Genomic DNA, 16,741 nt, shown 5'->3' with positions numbered 1-16,741 from the left:
TGCCACAGAGAGGTTTAGTATTGTGCCAGCCAAAAAATCCCTGTGGATTCCAAGGATTTAGCAACTGGGGGTCGCGGTTGTTCTAATAGTGTTTGTCCTCTCCGAGTTAACCCCAGTTTCCTGTGTAAAGGGGATAATCCCACTTAGTTCACTGAGTTATTGCAAGAATTTAATTAAATAGATGTGGCAGCACCCAGAACAGCATCTGATACAAAGTAGGCACTCAATACATCTGATCATAGCATTTCCTATGGGAGGAGATGGCAATGTAAGTATGAGGCTGGGGATCCTTGAGGAGAGCTCTACTGGTCAGCATCCAGTTTCCAAGGGTAGAAATCTTGTCAGTACTGAGTCTGTATTAAGTACTCCATAAACAGTAGCCATTGTTTCTCTATGCCGTATTACTATAACCAGCCTCCAAGCAGTAAAGAAGCCTGTTGTTGCCAAGTGGGAAGATGGCTGTCTCTACTGTTATGGATGGGCCACTTGCACCAGACCAGAGACAGGTTTTACCATTAGGTGATGCTTCATGTGGCTTAGATGCCGGTCCACTCAAGGTAGTGATGCAAACGGCAGGCCCATCTCCCTACTGCCAACTTTGTCATCCAAAGACAATAGGATTTTTAAACCATGGGTAGAGACTTTAAATCACGGGTAAGGCAAAGTGCCAAGATACTTACAAGGAAAGTGACCTGCCAGCACTTCACTCTGTTCATCTGGAAAATGATTTCCTGGGTCTGGTTGTCAGGCAGGGTTATGCAGCAGCTGATCTCATTATTGCCAACAGAGAGGACGACCCCACAGCCTGGTTCTGGGTAGTCACAGGTACACGGATCCAGCTGCAAGTACCCATAGTGCCGGACCTCTTGGGACAGCTCCAGAAACTGCTCCGGGGGTGAAGGTAGGGCAAAAGAAGCAAGAGACTGCTTGAAAAAGGTGACAACCTCATGTCAGAAGCTACTGCCATTCTCGTGGAACACAGGGAATTGAGCCACAGTGAAAGCACCTTTTTCTTCTGGATGATACAAACGAAGACAATGTCCTTTGTGCTCCCTGACAATAAGGCCTGGGGAAGTTCATGGTGCGTCCTGCCAAGGTTGAACCATTTCTGCCTCATTCACCATTGTGTCTCTGCTCCCATTACAGTGCTTGGTACATAGTGGGAACAAAAATATTCAGTGACTGAATGATGAATGGAGGAGAATAGAGTGAATCAAATGAATGAGTAGATAGGATTCTATCTCAGCAAATTACAACAGCAAAATAAACAAAAAGTGTACATTTAAAATGCTGTTTGGGGGCGCCTGGGTGGCTCAGTCTGTTAAACAGCCAACTCTTGGTTTCGGCTCAGGTCATGATCTCAGGGTCCTGGGATCAAGCCCCGCATCAGGTTCTGTGATTAGTGCAGAGTCCGCTTGTCCCTCTCTCTGCTCCTCCCCACTGCTTGTGCTCTCTCTTGCGTGCACTCTCTCTCTTAGAGAAAGAAAGAAAGAAAGAAAGAAAGAAAGAAAGAAAGAAAGAAAGAAAGAAAGAAAGAAAGAAAGAAAGAAAAAAAGAAAGAAAGAAAATGTTAAATAAATAGATAAAAATAAATAAATAAATAAATAAGTAAATGAAACGAAATGCTGAACCTAGCTGACTCTGTCAGTAGAGAATGTGACTCTTGATCTCAGGGTTGTGAGTTCAATCCCTATATTTGATGTTGAGCCTCCTTAAAAAAAAAGGCAATTTAAAAAAAAAAAAAAAACTAAGCTCAGGTCTATGTAGAAAGAAAGTAGTTAATTTTTACAGTCTGCATTATATGATGATGGTATGAATTGTCCGAGGAAGAGTTTTTGCAAATGGCAATAAAATGAGAAAGTGAGTCTGCTTTCTAAGTAGAGTTAGAGACAGCCCAATAATGTCAAGGGAACACCTTTATGTAACTTTTAAGGTTTAGCTTTTCCCTCTGCTTTTCTTTTCTTTTCTTTTTTTCTAAGAGAGAGAGAGAGAGAGCCAGTGGGGAGGGGCAGAGGGAAAGGGAGAGAAAGAATCTTAAGCAGACTCCACACCCAACACAGAGCCGGACGCGGAGCTCAATTGTCCAACCCTGAGATCATGACCTGAACCGGAATCAGGAGTCGGATGCTTAACTGACTGAGCCACCCAGGTGCCCCCTTTCCCTCTGCTTCTGACTTGGCTTAAGAACAGAGGACAGTTGCAGTTCACACCTGTGGCCCAGGCATCCTGTCCTGACAATATCTATCCGGGACTTTTCATTTTTGTAACAAAGCATTATTATTACCCATTGGTTTTTAATAAGCTGATATCAGTTTGGGGACCTCTCCCTGGTTCTTCCAGCTTTCACCATGGTCCTGCCTGATGCTGTGGGAGATAAGCACGAAGAAAAGGGAGTTCTCACTTGAACACATGGTTAAATCAGAGAGATCACTCAGTGACAACCTGGCACTTTCCAGATCTTTTCTTGAAGGAAGGTTAAGTCCTTTCAAGGACTATACGAAGCCCTCTCTGAGAAAGTAAAATGTGCCGAGACATGAGCAGTGAGGGGCAGCTGACTGTTACTACAAGGCGGGAGAGGTATTTGAGGCTCCTGTCCCTTCCAGCCTCACATCGTTCGTTGTACCAGCTCATTTGCTGTGGTTCACACATTCAATTTAGGAGATGCGGTAAGCTGCCTGGCCCTCCTCTGGGTCAATGGGAAACCGCAGAAACGACAGGTCCTGAGTTACGCTATGCATGCAGGGGTCGGGGAAGGGCTGAGTAATCTTGCCACACAGCATACAGAGCAGTTTTAAGCTCTTGCTACAATAGTTTCTTATTTATTATATGCTACAAATCGTTATCTTATTGCTTGGTAACACTTTAAAAAATGTTTTGTAATCAACTCTTGGCTGCAATGCTCTCAAAGAGACGGAAAGTGTTTAAAAGTTAAGCTCCATTTCTCTAGAAAGTCAGTGATGAATTAGTAACTCAAATGCTTGTGGGCATTTGTCATTCAATAAGCAGGTGTAGTGATGTTACTGACCATATGCAAAGTAAAAGAAATCTGCAAGGATTAGTTGGGTTTTTTTTTTTTTTAAGAAAATTAGTTTTTTAAAGAAGCTTACACCTGAAAAAGATACTTTAACAAGCATAACTACAAAAGGTATGTTCATATATTTTCATTTAGACTGAGGATTGGCAAACTTTTTTTTTTTTTTTTAAGATTTTATTTATTTGACAGAGAGGGAGACAGCGAGAGCAGGAACACAAGCAGGGGGAGTGGGAGAGGGAGAAGCAGGCTTCCCGCTGAGCAGGGAGCCCGATGTGGGGCTCGATCCCAGGACCCTGGGATCAATGACCCGAGCCGAAGGCAGATGCTTAACGACTGAGCCACCCAGGCACTCCGGCAAACTTTTTAGTAAACAGCCATATAGTAAATATTTTCAGTTTTCTGGGCATATTGTCTCTATTATAACTACCCACCTTAATCATCCTAGCACAAAAAGCAGCCTTAGACAGTATGTAAATGAATGGCTGTGTGCCAATAAAACTTCATTTACAAAAACAGTGGTCCATGGGCTGTAGTTAGCCCATCTATGATTTAGATCAACTAATTGCTCCTTTAAATTAATTTCATTTTCTTTCTTTTCTTTTTTTAAAGATTTTTATTTATTTGAGAGAGAGTATTCGAGCATGATTGGGGGAGGGGCAGAAGGAGAAGCAGGCTCCCCAGTGAGCAGGGAGCCCGATGTGGGGCTCAATGTGGGGCTGGATCCTAGGACCCTGGGATCATGACCTGAGCCGAAGGCAGACACTTAACCAACTGAGCCACCCAGGCGCCCCTAATTTCACTCATTTTCAACTCCAGGTTTTCTTGCACATGGACATAAAGTAAAGCAATAGTTGTTAATGTGCTGAATCTATTAGCAGAAGAACTTTATAAACACTTAAATAATGCTGGTTTTTATGCCAGTATCCTTAGATGCTTCAAGAGAGTATCAGTTAATTTGAATCATGGTTCAGTTCTTGTTTTTTTTTTTTCCATCTAATTCATGCACTCAAAGTAAAGTTATTTATTTATTTATTTATTTATTTTTAAGATTTTATTTATTTGAGACAGAGAGAATGAGAGAGAGAGAGCACATGAGAGAAGGGAGGGTCAGAGGCAGAAGCAGGCTCCCTGCCGAGCAGGGAGCCCGATGCGCGACTTGATCCAGGGACTCCAGGATCATGACCTGAGCCGAAGGCAGTCGCTTAACCAACTGAGCCACCCAGGCGCCCCAAAGTAAAGTTTTTTAAAGAGGACTATTACAAATAGTATGATAAAATCAGGTAAAACATTCATCATAGAAAAGAAAATTTGTTTTATGTCAAAAATACAAATACAAATTTTGGTGGAGTATAGCACATGGTAAAAACAATATTCTTACTAAATTATTAAATTGAAAAGTTTAGGGAGCAGAAATCCACTTAGAATCTGTAACTGTATCCAAAGCAGCTGATGTATCTGATTATATCTAAATATCCTATCCATCAAAACAAACACTATAACTGAAATTGAACCCCCAAATTTTCGTGACAAACCTGAGGCAGAATACCAAGGAAGGAAAATATTAAATCATGGCAGTAGATGCTTTTTCCTTTTCTTATCCTGCCCATCAGTGAAATTCTCAAAATATCTGAGCTTTTAAAGAATTACTTTCTATACTAATGTAGGTATGAGTCCTCTAAATTTTGTTTGCATTTTGTTTAAAATCAATGAGTGAACACTGGCAAAGTGGTGACCACTGGCAAAGTCTGAAGGATAAAGAAGACAACACTATGAAGCAGAGTCCATTTCTTCTGTTAAAATATGCCTTGTTCGTCAGGCTTGGATCACTGCTTGGGGACAGGGGGAGTGTGAGTTGGTACAATCTTCATGGAACTTTAAAAATGGACTTTTAGAAATATATTCTAAGAAATAACAGAACACGTACGCAAAGACAGAGGATGCGGCCTGCAGTATTCAGGGACCTTCAGCTAGGAACCGTTCCAGGTGCTGGGAATTTCCAGGGTATGTGTAAATTAAACACAGTCCTGGGCCTCATGGTACTCGCTGCCAAAGCGATTTATAGCAGCAAAAACAGGAAACCACCAGATTTTCAATAATAAGAAATTGGCTAGCTAAATGATAACTATAAAACAGGATACTCTGTGGTCGTTAAAAAAAAATGCTGAGAGTCTATATTAAGTGAGCAAAGCGTTCACCACAATCTATTGTCTGTATTTTTCAGAATCTTTAAATAATATAATCAGAAAAATTAATGACAGTATTTTCATTTTTTAAAAGAACCCCATTTTTAGTGGTTGATGGGTTTATAAATTAAGAAACAGCTCAATTCTAATGTTTCTTTAACTCCCCTCCAAGGGATTTCTCTTGGTACAGTATCTGATTTACCTTGGTTTGGTTGTGTTCTTTCTGGAGAGCCTCTAATTTCTGCCTCTGAGCCTGTGTGGGTTTGGCCCATTCTTTTTCAAAGTCCTGAACTGCCTTAAAACAACAGAAGTTGTAGGATTAGCAACCTTAGCAGAAATGAATTAATCTGGCAAAAACACACTCATGTATGAAAGGCTATGGAAACAGACCCCAGTGGACATACATAAGGATTTAGCATGTTATAAAGGTTACTTTTTAAATTAGTGGGTGTAGGAAGAGATCGTCCAATGGTTTGGGGAAAACTGGCCACACTTGGGAGAGAAAATACAGTTAGCTCTTTCCCCATGCCACCCAATCAAATAAATCCAGATAAAGGTTTAGATGTTTCAAAAAAAAAAAAAAAAGATTCAGAAAAAAAAAAATCTGATCTTGAGGTAAGGAATAATATTTTTAAATATAAAGGAATATATAATTACATGAAAATATAAAACTTCTGTACATAAAAACCATCAAGAACAAAACTAAGAAGTAAATGGCAAACCAGAGAAAATGACTGCATCATATGTGGGGGAAAAGTTGGTATTATTCATGCAAAGCAATAGGAAAAATGTCAATAAGGAATATGTATCAGCAATCAACAAAAAGGAATTCCAAATTACAAATCTATATTTAACTTCACCAGTAATCAGTAATTTTTTTTTTTTTTTTGCCTCTCAACTTGGCAAAGACTAAAATATATATAATAATCAGGGCTAGCAAGGGTTTAGGGAAACAGGAAGTTCCATACAGAACTGATGGGATTTAAACTTGCCGATTAGCCTGTGCTATTCTTATTTATCATGATTTAAACGAAGTTTTCCATTGGTCTTCAGTTAGCCTGTTAACCCCTCAGGGGAAAACCTTGAGTCCTTCGCCTCAGTGTACCTTGTCCAAGGTCTTACAGCCAACACTCAACAATTCTTTGCCAATTGTCAGGCACTTATTTACACCCTAGTCTGAATGTAAGTTTACGTGTTCCATCCCGCAGTGTTATTGGTTATGCTTTATCTCCAAACAGAGAATGAAAAGCTGAATAAAGTTTTGATTTAGCTATTTAGATTGGGGGAAAAGGAGATGGGTTTAGAGAGGAGAAGAAAAATAGTATTTGTTGAGAACCTGTTGTAGAAAGGTTTTCTTATTGACTTTTTCCAAATTATTCTGTGGGGTAGGAACATCCCCCCATCCTACAAATGGGTAAACCTCCAGAGAGGTTATGGCTTTCGAGACAACCCGACAAGTAAGTGGCAAGAGTTGGGTTAAAATCCCGATTTGGCCCCTGCACGAAGTCCTTGCCCAAGCCACTGAATTCTGAGCATATAGGCACCTAACCTCCCCAAGACCTTCTCATGGTCACCAACTATTCTAAAAACTGAACCTAGACACCATGCCTGAATGGAATCGATGTGGGTGTGAAGAACGGAACACCTTTTCCTTTCCTGAATTCTACTTGGTGGTAGAGTCCTGTAAGGGCTGTTATCACAGGGCAGGGATATCAAAGAGAAAAGCATGGCTAAAGAAAGAAGGTGAACAGCAATCACAACAGTAAGGACTCACTGAAGATATGTCATTCAGCATTAGGGGACCTGGGACTCTCAGACACAGAGATTTAAATGCCCTACATCAGCAGGAACGGACTGCTTTTGTTTCACTACCTTTGAAAAGATTTGACCCTGATTATGGGCTCACGAGTCATCAAATACATGACATACAGGACCTCATTCTAACAATGAGAGAGTCAAGTTTAGACAAATGGCTCTGCTCAGTTCTCTGGCTCCCCAAAGACTGGCTGCTGGAGACTGATGTAGAAACTAATTTTTTAAAATCGAGTGAAATCACCTAAGCCATGGGTTTCACGAGCTTCAAACACACATATCTCGTATCCCCCGCAGAGGGTACAGCAGTGAGGAACATAAAGAAAGGCATCAGCCACTCAGCTGCAGCTGGTGGAGGCATGGCAGAGCAAGGCCAGGCCTGTGTGGGTAGGCCAGCCTCTGCATAAAGGGCGCCGGCCCATGGAGCTCCGGGGAAGCTAACGGTCAACCCGGGCTCCCTTCCCCGAGCCACGGGCCCTGACAACAGGGTTAGGCCGGCCTGGAGGAAGGGACCTCTTGTTCTAATTTGCACAAAGTTAACCATACCGGCCAGTGGTGCTGAAATGCAGGCCCAGAACTGACCAAGCCTCAATATTTTTGAGAAAACCCAGAAATTTATAGTTTTATATACAATCTTCCATTCTGTTAATGTTACTCAAATTTTAAAAAAGAAAAAGAAAGGGAACATGTGGGAGTCCACTTGGCTCCTAGGACCTCATGGGGCACACCTGCTTTAGAAAAATCAAAAGGGGGCGCCTGGGTGGCTCAGTCGTTAAGCGTCTGCCTTCGGCTCAGGTCATGATCCCAGAGTCCTGGGATCGAGCCCCGCATCGGGCTCCCTGCTCCGCGGGAAGCCTGCTTCTCCCTCTCCCACTCCCCCTGCTTGTGTTCCCTCTCTCACTGTGTTTCTCTCTGTCAAATAAATAAATAAAATCTTTAAAAAAAAAAATTAAAAAAAAAAAAGAAAAATCAAAAGGGTGTCCCTTAATTATGATGGCATCGTTATTTATCGGAAGACCTCCGAAGAACTTTCTGCATTAATTATTTAAAAGGATGATTGCTTCTCATACCTTCACACACCCTAAGCTCCCAGGACAGTCTCTGCCCTGGGCCATTCAGAGTCTAGTTAGGCAAATAGGTATATGAGCAGTATTTACAAGGCTGGGTGAGAAGCACCATAATGGAGGGTATAAACAAAATACCACAGGAGCAGAGAAGGAGGGAGGCATTTTCTTTCGAGGGGAGCTGAGAAGAGTTCAGCAAAAGAGACCACCCTGGTGGTCATGACTCCCTGGGGCCGACTTCTTGGTACCTCTGTGTGGACTCAGTGAACAATGAGAATGCTGATGCATAGATGATTATAATGTCAGCTACAATCTTTCGAAGATTTTGCCAGGCAAAGAGCTACAGTTTGAATACCAGTCTCTTCGGGCGGAGGGAGAACTTAGCAGTTCAATCTCATCGCTTAACAGGGGGACATTGTAGTGCCGGGTTCAGGAGGATGAAGTGGCGGGCCCCAGATCACACGGAGAGACAGCCTGCCACAGAGCAAGGGACAGAACTCATCTTTGAAACTGAATTCAGTGTGCTTTCTGTGAAGCCATTTCTTTCCCCCAGCTATAAGCAGAGGAAATACGGTCCATTTCTCTCTGGTTTACAACTCCTTGATGAAGACAGATAAAATTCCTATGATGATGCTGGCAGGTCCTACTTCTCACCACAACGTATCCTGGAAACCAGGCCAGAAAGACTCTGTTTCCCACCAGAACAATAGAACTGGGTGATGCCTTCTCCCCAAGGACGTGGTATCAAATAGACCAGACACAACTAATAACGTGCTGTAATAGCAGGATACAACAGCAATGAGCCTCGGTAAACGTTTAAAATGGCAAGTTAAACTCACGCAACGTGGATGTAATTAAAATATGATAAGAAATGAACTCAAAACTGTATTCTAGCCATTAAACTACAACAGTGAACATTAAACATGTAATAAGTGATATTTTGATTTGCCTCCTTAGAATTTAGAATAGCTTTGTAAAGATGATTTATTAAATTGCCTTGGTCTCTTAAAAAGTCACGGAAGAGAGGTGTCTGGGTGGCTCAGTTGGTTAAGTCTGACTCTTGGTTTCAGCTCGGGTCATGATCCCAGGGTCCTGGGATCGAGCCCCGCATTGGGCTCCCTGCTCAGTGGAGAGTCTGCTTCTTCCTCTCTTCCCTGCTCACCATCTCTGTCTCTCTCTCCCAAATAAATAGATAAAATCTGAAAAAAAAAAAGTCACATAAGAAGGAGTGGGTATTAGGGCTGTGACCCCTTATAGACATTCTGGCCACTGGGCTCCCTGTGTCTCCTCCGTCCTACCCCCAGGTGCTGCATCCAGCGTTGGAAAAGCCAAGGTCCCTGCATGGGGCTGGTGGTCTAGTGGGGAAAATACAGATGTCAATGATGCTCTACTTTGTCAAATTGAAGATACTGTGGATTCTGGTACCATGATTTTGTGAGACACTAAGTAAAAACACTGCCGGTTAAATGGCGGCACAGTGCCCTGTGACTTTGGTGCATGGTGCGTGAACCCGCCACCAGCTGGTAATTACTTTTAGTTCTTCTGAGGCATTTGGTGAGTTCTCCTGCCTTCGGCTGCCCTGCTTGGCCTGTGCCGGGCAGTCCTTTTGCATACAGCTTTAGTAAAACACCGAGCAGTTTCCCTCTCTCTGGGTGCATAAAGCACCTGCTCGTTGCTTTACAAGATAATATGGAAGTGTGGTCATTTCTTCAAAGATGAGACTTTGCTTTATGAATATAAAAGGGAAATCCGCCACTCTGTCTTTGCCTTTTTTAAAAGATTTTATTTATTTATTTAGAATGAGAGTGAGCGAGGGGAGGGGCAGAGAGACAGAGAATCTCCAGGAGACTCCCTGTTGAGCATGGAGCTGATGTGGGGTCGATCTCACGACCCTGAGATATGACCTGAGCAGAAACCAAGAGTCGGACGCTTAATTGACTGAGTCACGAGGTACCCTGTCTTTGCCTTTCTGTGTAAGTGATAACTCCCATTCCATGGAGAAACATCGTGTATGTAGTAACAAGGGGGCTGGTGAGGCAGGAGAACAGAGGGGGTTCGGGGGGGTAACTGGGGACTTATCACAGAGGCAGCGTCCGCTAACCGTCCCACTGCTTAGTAGAACCTTCACCACCTTTCCCGAGTCCGGGAAAGGAAAGGAGCCAAACTCTAAATGTACTTTCTGGGGCTTAGGGTACCGGGGTAGGCAGCACCAGTAACATAATTTGCAGAGCCTAATGCAAAATGAAAATGTGGGGTCTGTTGTTCCAAAATTAAGGATTTCAAGATGGCGACAGCAGAATCTTAAACAAGTGTGGGGCCCATCTGAGCTTGGGGCCCAGTGCTGTTTCACAGGCTACACACCCCTGAAGCGGGGCCTGCGGGCAGGTACGCTGCTTGTCAGCTCAGGGAAAAAGAAGATGATGCTAAAATGAGATTTAGGGACCCCATGTAGCTTTAGATTATCAGGGACATCATTTCTAAGCTCATGGAAATTGGCCCAGATGATGGAGTGTCGGCTAGAAAACTCAGAGAGATTGTTAAAATGGAGGTAGAACTTTCTTTCTAAATTCTGCTGCTTTTTAAAATTTTTTTACTGTGGTAAAATACATATAATATTTATCATTTTAACCATTTTTTAAAAGGTTTATTTATTTTAGAGAGAGAGAGAGAGAGAGAAGGCACGCATGTGAGCAGGGGGAGAGGCCAAAGGAGAAGCAGGCTCTCAGCTGAGCAGGGAGCCCAACTCGGGACTCCAACCCAGGACCCTGGGATCATGACCTGAGCCGAAGGCAGACGCTTAACTGACTGAGCCACCCAGGTGCCCCACTTCTTAACCATTTTTAAGTGTACAATTCGGTGGCACTAAAAACATTCATAATGTCATGTAACTATTAACACTCTCTCATACCTACTTTTTTAGCATCCCTAGCAAAAATTCCGTACCCATTAAACAATAACTCCCTGCCCCCCAACCCCTAATAACTTCTGTTGTACTTTCTGTCTCTGTGAATTTCCCTCTTCTAGCTATGGAGGTAGAATTCTTAGCTATTACAAATTTTTTCTAATGGTTTCACTCTCAAATGGTCAAGAACATCTGATGTTTTGAGAGCCCTCGGTCACCCTCACCTGCATATAGATCAAATCTACCGCTGCTGGGCAGTCCATCAGCACGGAGTCCAGGGATGGGTCCATGTACCTGTGTGATTCAGGAACATTAAGTTCATTCATATGACATGGCTGGTGGGCACACCTGGGAGAAAGTGCTCTCTGAAGTGGTGGCCCCCCACACTTTAAACTGAGCCCCCCCTTTCTAACACCCCTCTCCTCGCCTGGCTTTCAGTTTGTCCCTCCACCTCTCTGTCTCCTATTTTCTTTACACTGTAAGCTCTTGCCTGGTGGACCCTGAGAGTAAAGATGCCAAACAATAAAGCTGACGGAAAATGGTCCACAGCCCCTTTCACACTCAGCCCCGCTGTCAGTCCCCAAGTGTGGATGCCCTCTCCCCACCCCACAGTACCTGGTGTCTTCATCAGCCCCATACCCACATCTGTATCACTGCCCTGTACCCAGGCCACCTCCGTCTATCCCCCGAGCTGCTCTCTTTGTCAGGCCATCTGCCTCAGCCTTGCCCCACTCAGTCTCAGGCTCTGCATTCGAACCTAAGTGTTCTTTCCTGAGTAATCTTTGGACTCTCATAGTCCCAGGAGTTAGATCACTCATCCTGCTCCCTTCCATGGTGCCCGTCATGGGATACCTAGCTTTCATTTCCAGCTCCATCTATGACCCACCTCCCTCCCTCACACTCTACATTCCAACCATGTGTTCTCTCCTCTGCTTGGAAGACCACTGCCCTCCCCAGCCTCCATCCCTGACTTATCTGCCTCCCCTGGCATCCTCTGGTCCCCACTCCCCAAGGCTTCCACTCCATCCTCTGTGCATCCTTAGCACTCTGAATTCATCCTGATCACTGCTCTCATCAAGTTGATCTTGATACCAGGTATGTCGGGGCTGCATCCTATTTGGAGTTGCCCCTCTGGACCTTCACAAAGTGACTTGCAAATGGCAGGGCTCCATGTCTGTCTAACGGATCCAGAATCATCAGGATAAACTGAAATCATAGCTCCTGTATAAGCACAGGAGCTGCTGAGAATGGATGGAAACGGTCAGGAAAGGATCCACTGCAGCTGGTCTAAACCAGTCTGAAGGCAGACGTAAGTAGAATCACTGCACTTAGAAGTGAATGGTTAATAGACCAATGGGATTGGCATAGATTAGGAAAGGATGAAAATGTAACTTGAAGATCACCTTCCTCCTGGAGGAGAAGCAACGGAAGCACTCTGTTATATTCTATTTAGCTAATTTGCCATGCAGCGCATACACCCTATTCTCCATGGCAGAGAAGAGCAACTGTTACGTCAGAGCTAGAGAGCCCCCAGACCCATCCCACACTGGGGCTCTGAGAGGCCAGGGTGGGCTCCCTCCAGTCTGGAAGGAACCACATCATAATTGGAGAGATGCACCAGAGAATTCACAGACAGAGAAAAATCCCCCAAATGCTGGCTAGGCTTCATTGTGATGCTTCACCTGCTGGGAATCCCACAGCTCATGGCAGCTAAGCTAGCCTCCCTGCTCCCACTCAGTTAGACTTTTCCAGAAAGAGGACAAGTCACCTTCAGGATCCTACTCCAGGCTCTCCCCCTCGGGTGACTTGACCCTCAGCTCTAACAACTGGAGTGGGACCTCCTTTCTTCCCAGTTCCCCTAAGCAAAGGCAACCCGCCTGGATCCGAGACGCTGACAAGTGAATGACATTTTCTCTTGCACTGATGATCTAGAATATACCTATTTAATGAAGACATAGGCTAAGCCCAGTTTCCAATTAAGGCTTCAAGGTGAGGGACAGAATCCTCATGTCTTCTTTGATGTCAAGTTCTCTGGAGAGCCCATGAGCAAACAGTCTAAGCCCCAGGGATTTCTGTTGTTATTGTTATTACTATTATCATTATTATCCTCATTATAACAGTAACAAACAAGACCAAAATTGATTGAGCATGTGGAATTATTTTATTTAACCCTCATATTAATTGTTTGAGGTAGACTTTTATTATTATTCCCATTTTACAGATAAAGAAACTGAGGCTTAGTGAGCTTGAGTAACTTGGCTAAGGTTATTCAGCTAAATCCTGAGAGGGCTGGGATTTAGATTCACATACTCTGATCCCAGGAATTATCATGCTCAGCCACTTGTTATACTAAGCAGCTTCCAGAAACACTTAGATGGAACTGCTCAGGCTTTTTCCTTTTCCCCTTCTCAGGGTTCCATGCCACAGGTTTTGACAGTTTCTCAGAATACTTTTGAATAGCAGTATATGAACTTTTAGCCTTGCCCAAAATATCCTTCCAAAATTCAAAACCACAGACTGGAGCTCTAAGCAAGGCATCACGAGGTCAAGATAGCTACTATTCCTAGATTACAAAATGCCTTTCTATAAGACTTCTGTCCTCAGATTACAGAATAGCTGGGCTGGGAGAGAGGGAACCAAAGAAGCAATCCAATACAGCCACGGTAATAAACACTGCGAACTACAGATTATGGGATATATGTGGGGTGCTTCCTATTTTTTAAAAAGATTTATTTGAGAGAGAGCAAGAGAGAGAATGGGAGGAGAGGCAAAGAATCTCAAGCAGACTCCCCACTGAGCATGGAGCCTGACGTGGGGCTCTATCTCACAACCCTGAGATCCATGACCTGAGCCAAAATCAAGAGTCAGATGTTCAACCTACTCAGCCACCCAGGCGCCCCAGGGTGCTTCTTGTTATTTTCTGCTTGTTAGCTCTCCATAGGCCTTCTTGTTTCTGGGGGAAAGGGTAGTATTTTCTGCAAGGTGTTCAATCAATCTAGGAGTATGGCTGGCCCTGGTTTATATGCATTTATTGTTGGAATCATTTAGGAATGTAAGCTGAATACTTAAGAGTTCAAATTCACTGCAAGTTGGCTGAGTCCACCCTTGGCCTTTAGGGAATACCACAGTTCAACAGATGAACTGCACCTGCTTGTAATCACCAACAAATTCCGTCAATTAATAGAGTTGGTAACCCATTCCAAAGCAAGCCCACAACCTGCAGTTTCTCATCATTCCTGCTTCGATCCCCACCCCAACAGCACTTACTTTTCAAGCCTTGCCTTCATGGCCACCATCTTCATGACAACCCTCAAGTACTTACTGGAGACCAGTGAAAGTCATCCTCAACATCCTATTGTTTAGGACAAATATTCTGGTTCATTCTCCACTCTCTCTTCTTTATTGCTCTCCTCTCAACTGTCTCCAAATTCCTGGTCCCTCTCTAGCTGTTAGGTTGTGGGCAGACAGGGTGAGACCAACAAATTCTCAGCAGGAATCTAAAACATCCTCAAATACCTACCATCACCATAAATGCTTACCACTTCCTGAGTCCGACCTTGCAGTTTTCCACTTCAGCGCTTCGAAGACTCACATAAGGGAGTTCAAAGTCCACCAATTTTTTCATGACTAGAGAAAGGGGAAAGAGAGTCTTATTGGTTGAAACAGCACATATAGTTTACATACCGAGGCTTTGAAATGAGAAAATAAATCATTACCATTAGAAAGAATAAAATCACAACAATAACATTCCCTTGCATTTGTACACAATTTTTAACTTTCTGAAATTCCTTCAAAAGATAAATAGCATTTGATCCTCATAAAATATCAACACCTTTAGTAGGGGATATTTTACCCTGCGATACTGAAGAAGAACCTGAGGTCCAGAGAGGTCTGTTGCCCTGCCAGCACACCGCGGAGCTCAGTGGCCAAGCTGCCACACAAACCCCTTGACATCCAACTCAAGACCACCTCTCTGCAGCTTCTTGAGAACATATGTAAACTGCCTTCAGATAACCGATACCATTTCACAAGTAAATAACTTGTAATGTCTTAGACATACACTGGAGAGAAATGCAAAAGTGATGTGAATCATACTGTCCTCTTTCACTACCTCATTATGTGTGTTTTAAGAATCTGAGAACTTATCTATAGCATCCACATTTTATAGCCAACATTCCTTAACAAGGAGAAGCGATGGTGTGATGAGATGTCCTGACACCTGGAGTCTAGCACTCCATTTCTGAGGGGGTTGTGCGATGGGTGGTGGTCAGCGGCTAGGGTCAAGGCGAGACGGGCATCAGGCCTGGGGCTGGGGCAGGCACAAGACCAAGTGCAGTTGCTGGAAGGACCTGACGTCTTGCTACTGCCCACGCCACCTCTCCGGGGAGTTGCTCATCCCCGGCTCACCCTGAACACTGACACAACCTCTCATCCCCCCACTTTTGATCCAGGGGCTGAGGGCAGTAGTAAGGCCCACACGCCACCCTGCCCTCGGCTGTATCTCCCGCATCCTGTGGGCTGAGTGCCCACCCACACTGGCCCTCCCCGGCTCCTGGCTGCCCTGCGTTCCCTCTCTCCTTACCAGAGAGTTTGCCCTCTTTGCAAAACCGCATGAGAAAGAGGCCGAAGTAGCCCAAGAGCTCCTGACACAGTCCCATTCTGTGCGACACCACCTTTAACCAAAGACAAGAAAAGTTAGGAATGTCCGCCATGCTTACGGTGATGTGCAGGATTTGAAATTGCCTGTAAACGTCGATAAGAGGGAGCTTTAAGGGGCTGCCGACATTAAAAGGAATCTTTTCTGAATCTAAAACTTTAATACGAATTTTTTTTTTTTTTAAGATTTTATTTATTTTTTTGCGAGACAGAGAATGAGAGACAGAGAGCACGAGAGGGAAGAGGGCAGAGGGAGAAGCAGGCCCCCTGCTGAGCAGGGAGCCCGATGTGGGACTCGATCCCGGGACTCCAGGATCACGACCTGAGCCGAAGGCAGTCGCTTAACCAACTGAGCCACCCAGGCGCCCCCAACTTTAATACGAATTTTAGAGAATTTAGAAATTAAAAACATTAGAGTGAAGAAAATAAAAATCAGCCCCAACACAACGGACACGAGCTGGCCTCTGCCGAGGCTGGATGGTCCATCTTGGACACAGATGTGTCTCCCAGAGAATCTGGTCTTTACAGCCCACTGGAGGTCAGCAGCCATTCTCCATGTCTGTCTGTCCTTCTGCGACATTTGCCGCTGGGGCCCCCACACCGGATCACCTTCCTATGGGCTGGCTTATCCAACACTGGGAGAAGGGACGTGCCCCACCCCTGGGCTGGCAGGTGAAAGTGCGTGAGCTACTGGCCGTCCTTGACCCCCTGGGCCTGCCTCTGTCTGACGTCTCCTGTGATGGTCAAGTCTAATTTGTATGGCGGTTGCTCAGTGAAACCTCAGATCCCAGGCACAGGCTGCTCTCATTTCATGTTCCTCCCTGGCCTTTCTGTCAAATGGCTTTCATTCCAATGGTTTCATTTTTGCCAGTGGGTCATGAGGCTGTGGAACCTCATCATGTCTTACAGTAACTCACCTTCCCTTAGTGGGAATGTCCATGTTACCACAGACTCTCCCCTTCTTCACCCACCCAGATGCTCCCTCTTGAAGCCTGGGCTCCAGAGTGATTTCTTTGCTTGCACACCCTGAATTTACTAGATCACCTCTGTGACACTCAAGGCTTCACCTTTCCTGTCGTGTGTGTGAGCT

General features: G+C 44.3%; 1 protein-coding gene across 1 annotated transcript in view; it reads right to left on the bottom strand.

Moving 5' to 3' along the window:
• SNX31 (sorting nexin 31) overlaps positions 1–16,741 on the bottom strand; it is a 58,430-nt gene that overhangs the window by 17,300 nt on the left and 24,389 nt on the right. Inside the window, exons 6-10 of the mRNA XM_045895584.3 lie at positions 15,578–15,668; positions 14,535–14,622; positions 11,220–11,289; positions 5,420–5,512; positions 681–884 (exon numbers count right to left, since the gene is read on the bottom strand). Coding sequence (XP_045751540.1) covers positions 681–884; positions 5,420–5,512; positions 11,220–11,289; positions 14,535–14,622; positions 15,578–15,668 — 546 coding nt within the window. The remainder of the gene's footprint in view (positions 1–680; positions 885–5,419; positions 5,513–11,219; positions 11,290–14,534; positions 14,623–15,577; positions 15,669–16,741) is intronic.

This window comes from Mirounga angustirostris, unplaced genomic scaffold (genome assembly GCF_029215605.1).
Source record: "Mirounga angustirostris isolate CCGP_5_RB_7025 unplaced genomic scaffold, mMirAng1.0.hap1 SCAF_4, whole genome shotgun sequence".
NCBI classification, from domain to species: Eukaryota; Metazoa; Chordata; class Mammalia; order Carnivora; family Phocidae; genus Mirounga; species Mirounga angustirostris.
Note: the sequence above shows the minus strand (reverse complement) of the source record. Positions and strands in the feature narration are given on the sequence as shown.